Below are 12,731 nucleotides of genomic sequence, written 5' to 3'. Positions count from 1 at the left end.
GCGTCGACGAAGGCGCATCAGCAGATCCCAAGTCCGCTCTGACATATTGTCATATCTGGTGAAACAAAGGCCTTTGAGAGAAAGAATTTCTCTACTTTCAGCTCGTTTAAACACACTCCATTTAAGCAAGACATCAAGTTGGCAATTAGTTTGTGCACGTGAGGATTCAGTTTTCCAAATATAGCGTGAGATGCTTGGATGAATCTCTATTAGTTCTCTCCACTTTCTTTGACTCCAGCTTTTCAAAGAGCTTATTTTGCTCTTGAACTGCTACGCTTGGTTGAGAGTGCCTGTTATTAAGAGCCTACACATTCATATTGTCCCCAACCACAATTGTTTTGGCCTGTTTGGTTTTTCCTCCTGGTTTAGTTCACGTTGGTTCCGTTGGGTTGGGTTTGTTTGGATTTCTTCTCCTCGCCCTAACCATGTCCTTGTCTCTCCGCGTCAGGCAGGGTGCACGGGGAGCAGTAGGTCTCGGAGCTCCAATGCCAGTGGACATGCAGCCACACCAGGGGCTGTATCACTATGAGACCTCACCCAGCCAGCCCTCCAGAGGGTAAGACAGCAGCTGCCATGTCCTCACTCGTTACTCTGTGACTTTATAATAGGGCTTTGGAGGATCCGTTTGATATATGTGTCAATATGTGTGCTGACTGATGTGACTGTCAAGTATGGAGCTGCTGTCATCATAGCTTAGCATAGAAGCTAGCCAGTTACTTGATTATTTTTACAAAAATCTCCTAACGTTTTGACCAAGAATTGTAACCATTGTTGCTTCCTTATTTGTGAGTTTGTTTTCAACATTCTAATCAGCATATTTACTGGTGAAAGGGAGTGGGAGCGGAACAGCTGATCCGACCCTCTAGCACTTTTGTTCAGCGTAAACGGTCTGTGAGCACAGGTTTTAGCCAAACAAACCTGGCAAGTGCACGAAGGCTCTGTGGCGCCAGTGTTCGCTGCTTTTCAGGAGTTTCTGCATAAAAACACCCCTGAAGCACAAATTTTTACGTCTCTGACTACAAGCCAGGAAAAAATAACAAATCAGAACAGAACACGTTATGTAAATGTGTCTGTTGAAAGGTGGTACAGGGTCCGTTTAAAGAAGCAAATAAAGTTCATCATAATCACCATTTAAGCTGTCTAACTTAACACAGGGCTTTGCTGACAGTGTAGAGGCTCATGTCCTGCTGCAATTGTTGTGGACGCAGCTCTAGCTCAGCCCCTTACTCCTCCCTCCCTCCCTCCCTCCCCCCTCCATGCCACCCAGGTTGCGGCCTCTCTCTGACAGCTGCTAATTACAGGCTGACCAGGCCCCGCTGTGCTCTGCATGACTGCCTCGCGCCCCACTCAGGTTACCCAGAGCGAGGGAGATCCAGAGCGAGCGGAGAGAAAGGTGGCTGGGCAGGAAGGAGAAAGACCGGAGGAGTGGGAAAGGAAGGAGGAGGGAGGAGGAGAAGAAGAAGGAAGAGGAGACAAAGTGGACAGAGGGTTTAGAGAGAGAGAGAGAGAGAGAGAGAGAGAGAGAGGGAGAGGGAGAAACTGAGAAGTAGAACAGAAGGGATGAATGGGGAAAGAGAAAGGGAGAAAAGAGTGAAAATGGGAGGGAGGAGAATTCGGGGGAGGTGGGGGCAGCACAGTGGATTAGAGAGCACAGATTAAGCCCCTGTGTGGAATACACGTTGTGGTGAATGAGAAAAAGAGGTGAAAACACAACTTGGTTAAAAGAAGGTGAATAAATGAGGTCTGGTACTTTAGTAGAGGGACGTGGGGGAAGCGAAAAAGAGCTAGCGAGACAGGTTCTACCTAAAATCTGGGAATATGCTAAATTCCACAAGTAGACTGGAAAGTTCTAATGAAGCTTTACTGGATAGGAAGGGGAAAACCCAGATGAGTAAGCGTCCACAGTGTGGCTCTGGATGAGTGTTACACGCCATCTAGGGGTGAGACGGACGTAACGCAGCAGAGAGTCCAAAATCTGGCTCCTTCACTCCGCGAGTTCTGCTGCTCAGCCTGTTTGTGTGTAACAGTGTAACACAATAACGCTTGTGTCTGTATTTGCAGGCTCGCCCCAAGCGATCAGTCTCCCTACAGCGATGTGTCCTCGCTGCGCGCCCCACTCCTCAACGGTCCGCCCCAGGAGTGCCGCACCATGTACAACCCCATGACTCCCAGTATGAATCATGGATCGGGACCAGGACAGGGAATTGGGCCCTGCATGGTTCAATATATGAGGCCCCCTCAGGCGCCGCCGCCACACAGTATGACTCATCGGGGGATGTTGCCCCCAGAGGGTGAGTTACTACATCTCCCTCACCCTGAATCTAATAATAAAAGTCCTCTGTCTGTTATCAATCTCATTGCAAGTGGATTCTTTTTGTGAACTTGTCTCCTCCTGTTCTTTCTGCCCTGCAGGGGGCAATGGCCCACCCTACTGCACCCAGAACAACATGATGTCCTCTCATCATAACTTCTGCCAGGTGCAGCCCGGCTCGGATCCGATCGGCTCAGGCGATGGTACGAGAAACACCCGGATATGAGTGTGGAAGTGGTGTGAAGGTTTAATTTAGACGTATGAAGGTAACCCTCTGGTTCTTGTCATCTCCTGCCCCCTCAGGCTCGCGGTTCTCCACGCCTCGCTCCATGCTGAAATTGAGTAAAAAGAGAGCGCTGTCCATCTCTCCTCTGTCTGACGCCAGCGTAGACCTGCAAACAGTCATCCGGACGTCACCCAACTCCCTGGTGGCCTTTGTCAACTCTCGCTGCAACCCCAATGGGGCCAGCTCTTATGGCCACCTCTCTGTGAGCGCCATGAGGTGAGGCATTACGACCAGAAAGTGAAAATAGTATGAAATGTACCTGTTCATTACTATAAAATGGCTCTTTCATGTTTTCTCTCACGCCACAGTCCGTCCATGGGTTACTCCAGCAATATGAACTGTCAGTCCAGGCAGCAAGTGTCCATGTATGGTGGAGGTGGGGGTACGCCTGTCGGGGGACACCCACCGGGCCCCTGCCAAGCCTCCCGCCTCCCTCCACACAATCCTCGGCTCCACGTTCCACCCAAGCACGGACATGTAAGAACCAAGTTCAGTGTTTGGGAAATCCCCGTACGGCTTCATCTTGTGTCAGATCAGATGTAGTACAACACAGTGTGTGTGTGTGTGTGTGTGTGTGTGTGTGTGTGTGTGTGTGTGTGTGTGTGTTGTATTGTAGCTAAAAACAGAGCCAGGACTGGGAGGTGTGATGGACGGCATTAACGTGAAGAGCCTGGAGGAGAGGTCAGAGGGAGATGTGGCCAGTCCTTCTTCCACTGGCACTCAGGTAATTGTCAACACGCTTGCCTTCCGTTTTACACATTCACATCATTTTAAACCAACGTGTCATGTATGTAATATGTTTAAGGTTAAAGACAGTTCTTTTACTGTGTGTGTACATATCAGGACCCTCTCTTGGGCCTATTGGATGGTAGAGATGATTTGGAGAAAGAGGATGGGAAGCCGGAACCCGAGGCCATCTATGAAACTAACTGTCACTGGGAAAGCTGCAACAAGGAATTCGACACACAAGACCAGCTAGTTCATGTACGTAATGAGTAGCTGATGATGCTGAGAAGGAAAAATCCTTGCGGTGCTCACAGGTTACATGCCATTAATTAAATTATATCTGTGTGTGTGTGTGTGTGTGCATTTCCTGTTTTTTTTGCAGCACATCAATAACGAGCACATCCACGGCGAGAAGAAGGAGTTTGTGTGCCACTGGCAGGAGTGCTCCAGAGAACAGAGGCCTTTCAAAGCCCAGTACATGCTGGTGGTTCATATGCGCAGACACACCGGAGAGAAGCCACACAAGTGCACTGTTAGTGAATCTTAAGTTTCATGTCATTTTGGTTTGAAGTGACCTACAAGAGGAGGCCCTCAGAATAAAATAATATTAACTTTACTATGATTTTTTCTATTTTTTGGCTAGTTTGAAGGTTGTAACAAGGCCTACTCTCGCCTGGAGAATTTGAAGACCCACCTGCGCTCTCACACTGGGGAGAAACCATATGTATGTGAGCATGAAGGCTGCAGCAAGGCCTTCTCCAATGCATCCGACAGGGCCAAGCATCAGAACCGAACTCACTCCAATGAGGTACTGAAGAGTACTCGGCTTCAGTTATTTAACCAGTGTGAAAATATTCAGCTTTTAGCAGCAGTATTCATCCTATTGCAAACAACACTTGATGACTTTAGTGTGTGGTACAGTATTATCAGATGTTTTACTGTCTACACATATATTTTGTGTATTAACTGACACTTTGCACCTTTTCAGAAACCTTATGTGTGTAAAATCCCTGGTTGCACTAAGCGGTATACAGATCCCAGCTCTCTGCGTAAACACGTAAAGACAGTGCATGGTCCTGAAGCCCACATCACCAAGAAGCATCGTGGAGACACAGGCCCTCGACCCCCTGGCTCAGCTGTGACTCCTGGAGGTCAGACCTCTGAACTGCTCCTGGAGAAAGAGGAGATACGTAGGGAAGACTGCAAACTCCTGGCTCCCGAGACTGCTCTGGTACGTGACAGCATTTACAGCAAAGTTTGGTGTGTCAGCAATTTCAAAGTGGACAGAACAATAAAATAAATGACCTCTTCCAGAAATCACAGCCAAGTCCAGGCGGTCAGTCATCCTGTAGTAGCGAACGTTCACCACTGGGGAGCACCAACAATAACGACAGCGGGGTGGAGATGAATCTGAATGCAGGCGGCAGTTTGGAGGATCTCACAGCACTGGAGGATGGAATAGCCAGTGGGGGAGGAGCCGGAGGAGGGGAGCCAGGAAGTGTGGGAGGAACCATGGGAATGTCAGCACAGGCCCTAAAGAGGCTGGAGAACCTAAAGATCGACAAGCTGAAGCAAATTCGGAGGCCAACCCCTCCTGGACGCTGTGCAAACAATAAGCTACCTGCAATTTCTGGTAAGTTCGGAAAATAAATCCTTCATCAATATTTAGAAAGAATAAATAAATATAAATAGATTAGTGTTAATATTTAAAACATTCTAGATACTAATGAAGGTGTCTCCTGTTATATTTTAATTCCCAGGTTCAGGGGAAAATATGGGAATGTGTGCACCTTCTCCGCTCCTCTCAAATCGACGTGTTATGGAGCTGTCGAACCATGAGCTGGGAGGTGGAACATCAATCAACTGCTCAACCAATGACAGGAGAGGGAGCGGCACCAGCAGCTTGAGCTCTGCATACACTGTCAGCCGGCGCTCCTCCATGGTGTCTCCTTACCTGTCCAGTAGACGCTCCAGTGAGGTCTCCCAGATGGGCGGAGGGTGTCACCTCCTCGGCCAAGAACACAGTGTAGGAGACCCCCTTTCCCCTGAAGTCAGTCGTAGAGGAGCGCCATGTCCTGGAGGAGGAGGGTTGCCAGGCCTTCCTAATTTAACCCCTGCTCAGCAATACAGCCTGAAGGCCAAATATGCTGCAGCGACTGGTGGACCACCCCCAACTCCTTTACCGAACATGGAGCATCCAGGAACCCCGGGCAGAAGAGGTGTTTTGAGTGAGTTCCAGGGGCAGCCACTGCCTCCGTTCTTTCAACACGGTGGTCCACGCAGGCACAGTGCAAACACAGAGTATGGCACCGGTGTCATTTACCCTCACCAGGCTCCAGGTAATGCCAACAGGAGAGCCAGTGACCCAGTTCGATCAGCAGCAGATCCACAAGCTCACCCCAAGCGCTTCAATAGCCTTAATAATGTGTCTATGATGGGCCGAAGGAACACACTGCAACACCGTGGCTCCGACTCCAGTCTGGCTCGACACATGTACTCCCCTCGGCCGCCTAGCATTACAGAGAACGTGATGATGGAGGCAATGGGTATGGAGCCCCATCTGGCCCCTGTTGATACAAGGGATCGATCCCTGATGCTGCCCCCGGGAGAGAGAACCTTCATGGGATACCAGCAACAGCATCAGTCTCATGGAGGAGTCGGAGGTGCAGGTCCAAATCAACTCTCTCCAGGCCACGACTCTCTGGGCTGTCCAGACCAGAGTTACATGCAAGGGCACTATCAGAACCATGGAGGAGAAGTTACCTCCAGGGCAATGGGAAACCCAATTGGCCAGTCAAGACCTAATCATCCAGAAGGCATGTCTAATACGCTTCTCCAGCAAGCTGAGTACAGTATGAGCACCTGCCAGCTCAGTCCCTCAGGCCCACATTATCCAAGCATAGGCCAGGGTGGTGATGCAGGGGGTCCTTGGGGTGACAACCAATCTTCCAATCATGCTCTCCAGAACCAGAGAACCATGCAGTATTCAGAGCCCAGTCTGCAGCCTCAACAGGCGCAGGCCCACTTCAACAATCAGACCGGCCTCTATAACAGTCCTGAAGGAACACACAAACTCACCATCAAGCCTGAGCAGCAGTTCCACTCTGGGATGGGAGGTGGGGATGCCTGTCAAAGTGCCAAGCTGCAACAGCAGCGAATGCTTCTCCATCAGACTCAAGGCTACTCACAACAGTCAGGTCAGGTTATGATGAGGAACTCTAACAATCCCAGTTGTGACTTTCAAGGGCAGAACCAAAACTCTTTCCCCAATGGAGGGGGCTTGAGTTTGGGCTGCGCTGGATCTGCTCTTTCAGACGGGCAGAGGTCAGAAACCCCCATGATGCAGGTGAAGGAGATGATGGTGAGGAACTATGTGCAGTCCCAGCAAGCCCTCATGTGGGAGCAGCAACAAGAGCAGCAGAGTGGAATAAAACCTCCTCCTCGTTCCGACAGCATGGATATGAGCAGCCAGACAGCACTGTTGCAGCACAGTCCACAGAACCAAAACCAGAATCTTTACTCCAATCAGGCCTATCCTTCCTACCCCAACCAGAATCTGGTCATGAGCCCATCAAGCCAGACCCATGGGCCGAGCACTGTGACATCTAAAGACCAACAACTGACAGGTCTCCAAGCGTCATGCTATGGTCAAGATGTGGTGGTCCCCAGGCCTCCTCAGGGACGGAAACCTCTCAGCCGTCAGAGCAGCTTGTCACAGGGAGGAGGGGGCTACCTCGGCAGCCCTCCCCACCTGAGCCCCGTTCACTCTACTTCCAGCCCCAGGCGAGTGGTCCGCCTTCCTCCAGTTCAGCATTCACAGCATACCCAGAATGACATGTTCTCGCCTTCCAATAACAACAACATTTACTATACGGGGCAGATCAACATGGAAATGGAGAAACACATGGACCCCCAGAATGGGCCTTGTATCAACCAACAGCATAGTTTGGTATCCAACCTGGACCCAACAGCTGATACTAAGTCTGCTCCCATGGGTCGATATCGTGAGTCTGGGCCTGTCCCCAATGCCTTAGAAAACCTGGACCTGGACAATACCCGCATAGACTTCACCTCCATCATCGATGATGCGGAGTCGTCCTCATTCAGCCCTGTCAACAACCCCCTGCAGGGTCAGCCAGGATCTTCCTCACAGGCCTCGTCCCGTCTCACCACCCCTCAGACTTCTGTCAGCCTAGCTGCAGGAACCGGCCTGTCCAACATGGCTGTGGGTGATATGACGTCCATGCTTACCTCACTGGCTGGGGAGAATAAATACCTGAACACGCTGTCTTAGAAAAAGACACTATATGACTCAGTATATATCCAGACTAACAATCAAACAGAGGCCTTTGCCAGGACTTTCGGTACCAACCTGGGGTTTAAAACACTTACACGTCTAGGGATTTACTTTTGTACATTGCAGGAAATGTAAAGTATATGGTTGCAATCTCATTATTGTAGGTAAAGATGCCTGATCTCCCTCACAGCCTTGTTACTCAGTATTCTTTGTGCCTTATGGTATACATTTAGCTACAAGCCTGATCTGAAACTGATGATGAACTTTTGTTACCAGCCATTCCAGTCACATTGGGCAACTGTGGAGAAGGAAACATGTAAATAGTTTTTATATACATTTATATATGTTGTGTTTATGACAGCGAGGCATTGGGTGAGTCATCCCTTGTCTTGACAGACTGCTTGGATTCTGAAGGCCGGTGGGAGGTGTTACGATAGTTTGAAGAGACGCTTTTTAGTGATTGAGAAACAATTTCTCAGTGCTACTAAACATTAATCGGCATTGCTAGGTTGCTAGGGAGCTCTTCCTCGTCGTGAACAACACACTCTACACCAGTGGCAGATCAGTATTCCCACATATGCGCAACTCCACACACACACACACACACACACACACACACACACACACACACACACACACACACACACACACACACACACACTCAGGACTTGTTTTAATCTTTAGATTACGTCGTAATTGCCTTTCCAGACAGAGAGTTTGCACTCCACATGTTTACTGTAAGTGTTCTAAAAGCAGCTGTGTAGGTTTTTCAGTGGTGTTCAAATCTGCAATAACAATAAGTGTCTTTTTGCTTCTAAGGTACATACAGCAGGGGGTGCAACCATTCCCTCTGCATTATACGTCTGACATTCAAACATTAACTCAACAGATGTCTTAGCTGAGGCTCGATTGCATCTGTTAAAAGAACAGTCACAGTTGCCTTTATGTTAAAAATACGGAGGCACATTCATAGTAGAGTGCTGCTGCACTCTGGCTCTAATCCCAAAGAGGACTTGGAAAAGGATAGGAAAAATGTTATGTGCCTAAATTTCTAATGTGATCAAGTGCCAGAATCTTTCTTAAATTGGAGCCACTGTAGTAAAATATGCATTGCATATGTACACTAAGGTACTTGTTGAACTATGTCATACAAAAGAAATCTGCGGATGTTGGCAGGAGAACTAATTTTACACTGTGGCTTTGCACTGACTACAGCACTGTGTACAACTACGCACATAGACCTCATTTAGATAAGAATGAAACATCATCACAGTATTTTAAACAGAAATTCAAGGACACACCTGAGCACAGCTAGACTCAACGGGGCCACATTTTCATACTGGGCAAGCACACTAGGTGACTTTTTAGAAGTAAATAATCAAAGTGGGCTTAGTTATCAGTGGGAATGATGTTTATTCTCATTCATACACGTGGACAACCAAAGACACCTTATATATGACCTTAAAGGATGCACAAGTAGTTGCTTTTAACATTATACTAACACCAGCAATAAGGGCATGAACGTTGACTGATAGTGCTGTCTTTTTAGAATGTATGAAATGTTTTGTACAAAACTATCTTTTTATAGTAATGAACTTTATGGATGCTGCCTTGGACGTGTGCTGTTTTTTGTATAACTGTCATCCTTCATTCTGACTTTTTTGCTGGCAAAAGAAAGCTATACTAGTAGCATTAGACAAATAGACAAAAGCCAAGTGTTATATTTTGTGTACAATTTTCTACATTTTTATACAAATGTGCTATATTTGACCAGTTTGTGAATAAACATGTTCAGTTTGTGATGGATGAACATGTTTTTTTATTTTGGTGGACACAGACATAAATTACGATGAACTCTCTCTCTCTCGCTAATTCTCAAATATTTGGAAGTTTTACATCTGGACATTTTATCTTTGTAAGAATTATCATAGGCTCCTGTTAAATCATTGTAATTTTAGGAAGAGGAAAGATTTATAATACGGGTACAGATAAAGATATGATGATTCAATGCCTGGTAGTTTAATGCAATAACGTCCTTAGTCCAATAGAGGGCAGTGATTGCATGAGAACAAACTCTAAGTCTAATTCTTGGATTTACAATGAATGCTTGTAGGATAAATTAAACACAGAGCAAAGCTTCACGCATCAGATACCACCCACACTTTACTCCAAATGAATTTAAAGTATAAAAAACACACTAAACCTTCATCCTAAATCAAACTTTACTCATTGAATTTATGGGTAAGAAACTCTTTGAATAGGAAATGTTGTGAAAATGTTGTAGACCTGTTTCATAGCAGCGTATTAGCTTTAAAATGTTGTGAATGATGTGAGTGCCTCGACAGGCTCTCTGTGGTCAGTCAATGGTTTTCGTCTTACGCTAGTTGTTGCTAATCTTTTTGCCTTTTCCCTCCTTTTTCGTGGCATGTCTATTTGTGAACCCCACATCACAGGATGCAGTGGTGTGGAAGTGAGTTACGAGCAACGCAATCAAACTTTGATTTTCCGCCCGAAGAAATAGAAAGAAAGACAAGAAATACCAGAGTTGTGTAACAAATGAACCTGCAAAGAATTGTATAAAACAAGGTTATTTGGAGCTTATGATTGGCTTCAGTCATCACCCTTATTTAAATTGAGTTAACTTATACAAAACTTTCTTCAAATGTAGAAGCTGAATAACATTATTCTGTTATGACAGTTATAAAAATGACCAGTATGAGCGGAAGGAAGATTATCTTCTGTGTTCTACAACAAGCACATTCAGCAGTGAATAAAACAATTCTTTAACATAGTTCCAGACAAACATCACTTTCCCCCACTGTGACCAGCCTTTGCTGGAAAATAACTGCTAGTAGCAACCTTTACAGGTAGTCAGACCAGCTTCTCCTCCTCTGTTCTGAGCCTTTTAACAGCTGAATTACAAGGCGACCCAGTCTGTGGTAAGTACCAGCACTCAAATATGAAAAACCAGTAGAAACCAAACAGATCTTCTCACAAAAAGGACCTGCCTTGACTCGTCCTTGATTTTGGCATCTCTTTGTCACACTCCTCCAGTACCTTTACTTTTTACAGTGTGGTCTCACTGTGGATCGGGGGCCCCATATGCTCAGGATATATTGGCATTGTGGTGTTGTGGCATGGCACAGTAGACTCACAGCAGCCACTACAGCCTGGCAGAGTTGCTAACGTTGACTCATTCGCTCCAAGGCAAAGGAAGGGGAAGTTCTCCTGATGGACTACTGACTTACAATCTGGCATGTCCAAATTTGTGATTCGTGACAATGGCTGAGTCTCCACAAAACAGGGTCAAACGGGGGGTTTGCGTGGGTTGGCAGCTGATAGGGGGTGAATGGGGAATGGTTTCTATTTTACATTTTATGACTCAAGGATAAATAGCCACATTTAGGAAAACAGCAGCATGGAAAGGAAAAATAATGTATTATAATGTTTAAAACATCAAGTTGTTAGCAAACTATGTTTAAACTGTTACTTTTGTAATGAGGATAAAGTTCTAAATAGATTAGAGGTTAATCAAGTGAAGAGAAAATACTGATGTAAATTATGAAAAGACTAAATGCATTTCTGTCACTATAGTTATTTGACACACTGACCCTTTCGGAGCTAAAGCGATGCATTTCCTTAAACAATTTGGAAACAACGTTTTGCCTCCTAAAGGAATTGTAATGCAAAATACCTGCAGCGTCCAAAACCTGAGGGCGAGTGCGTATCCGTTTCTCTGCTATGTTCTTGGGCAGGTTTGTGTTAAGACGGTCAAGCAAAACATTAGACAGAACTTGCTGATTTTTGCTGCGATATATCCACACATCTGTGAAGTTACAAATGGAAATGGGAAAATAAGAACTGAGTTTTTCAAATGCAAAGAAGTGGGCAGCATAATGACTTTTCTCTTTTCTCGTCTTGCCATTCAGGGGGAGGCTTTTCTTTTCCTTTGTCACTTAGGTTGGCATATAATTAACTCCTGCTTAATATGCTGTTTAAGGGCTCTCCTCCCCATGCAAGAAGCTTTGAACCCATAGACCACAGACAGGGACAAAACCCCAGTGGGACAGCTTCCTCCATTCTCCGTGTGTGTGTGTGTGTGTGTGTGTGTGTGTGTGTGTGTGTGTGTGTGTGTGTGTGTGTGTGTGTGTGTGTGTGTGTGTGTAGAGAGAGAGAGAGAGAGAGAGAGAGAGAGTTGTTTTAACAGGACAGTAGAAAACTTAAACAGTATCGGCTCATCATGCTGCACCTTCAGGTCAGTGACCAAACGTCGTCAACCAACAAAAAGATGAGCAACTCATCTGCACTGTGCATGCGTCCGAATATAAGGTTTTAAACAAATGACTGAATACTTCATCCCCTGGTTTTATATTTGGTCATCATCAACCTAAATGTGACACATTTTATTTTAAATTATATCTTACACACAGATCTGGGAGACAAAAATCACCTAGCAACTTATTAGATTCCCTTAGTTTTCAAATGAAGATAGAGTAAAAAAGTGCCACAATGTGTTGAGATACGTATATTCATAAGTTAAAAGCAGCTCCCAGGACCCCTGAAGCACCTCTGTGACCTGTAGCTAAGTTTATTGCCCCCTCCTCATGTGCCTCCTCTCCTCCTTCTCCTCCGTCCATCCCACCACAAAAGACCATCATGACCCTTTGGTGGTTCTCTTTCTTGCCCCCCTGCTCCCTCCACCTTCAGGATGCTTTCTCTTCCAGAATGCGCCAAGAGGCAAACCCCCAGCAGTCGTGACGGGTGGACGAATGAATGCACGGGGATGCATTCTGGTTTTCGGCATGGGCTGATAATTTAGTGAACGTGCATTATTTAAAATGTGACCTTAGGTTCATTCACCGTTGATAAAGGGGGAAGTGGCTGGAGTTTTGATGGAAGCAGCCACGCCACAATTTCAATTTAAGAGATTTTCCATATAAAAAAAAAGTTGCTAACAGGCCAATAATAATATTAATAAAATGTTATATGATGTCAAGCACGTTTATTAGTGTCTGAATAAAAAGTCCTTATTAGTATAATATTGTGCAAGCTGGTCTAAAGTTATAGTTAAGATTATCTTTTCTAATGGGCTGTTTTATTAAATCACCTAA

General features: G+C 45.9%; 1 protein-coding gene and 1 long non-coding RNA gene across 5 annotated transcripts in view; one reads left to right on the top strand and one right to left on the bottom strand.

The window, feature by feature from the left end:
- Window positions 1–9,426, top strand: part of gli1 (GLI family zinc finger 1) — a 33,644-nt gene extending 24,218 nt beyond the window's left edge. Inside the window, exons 2-13 of one of the 2 annotated variants that reach the window (XM_029150980.3) lie at window positions 453–556; window positions 2,062–2,291; window positions 2,413–2,514; window positions 2,615–2,813; window positions 2,906–3,074; window positions 3,214–3,321; window positions 3,441–3,581; window positions 3,706–3,855; window positions 3,967–4,131; window positions 4,312–4,554; window positions 4,638–4,956; window positions 5,084–9,426. In XM_029150980.3, the coding sequence (XP_029006813.1) occupies window positions 486–556; window positions 2,062–2,291; window positions 2,413–2,514; window positions 2,615–2,813; window positions 2,906–3,074; window positions 3,214–3,321; window positions 3,441–3,581; window positions 3,706–3,855; window positions 3,967–4,131; window positions 4,312–4,554; window positions 4,638–4,956; window positions 5,084–7,617 (4,431 nt within the window). In that variant the 5' untranslated portion in view covers window positions 453–485 and the 3' untranslated portion in view covers window positions 7,618–9,426. Of the gene's footprint in view, window positions 1–448; window positions 557–2,061; window positions 2,292–2,412; window positions 2,515–2,614; window positions 2,814–2,905; window positions 3,075–3,213; window positions 3,322–3,440; window positions 3,582–3,705; window positions 3,856–3,966; window positions 4,132–4,311; window positions 4,555–4,637; window positions 4,957–5,083 lie in introns of both variants that reach the window. The other variant, XM_029150978.3, reaches the window with a different exon arrangement.
- LOC114855651 (uncharacterized) overlaps window positions 1–12,731 on the bottom strand; it is a 34,256-nt gene that overhangs the window by 10,806 nt on the left and 10,719 nt on the right. The gene's annotated exons all lie outside the window — the stretch shown is intronic.

The sequence above is a fragment of the Betta splendens genome, chromosome 5 (assembly GCF_900634795.4).
Source record: "Betta splendens chromosome 5, fBetSpl5.4, whole genome shotgun sequence".
NCBI classification, from domain to species: domain Eukaryota; kingdom Metazoa; phylum Chordata; class Actinopteri; order Anabantiformes; family Osphronemidae; genus Betta; species Betta splendens.
This window is presented reverse-complemented; position numbering and strand designations above follow the sequence as displayed.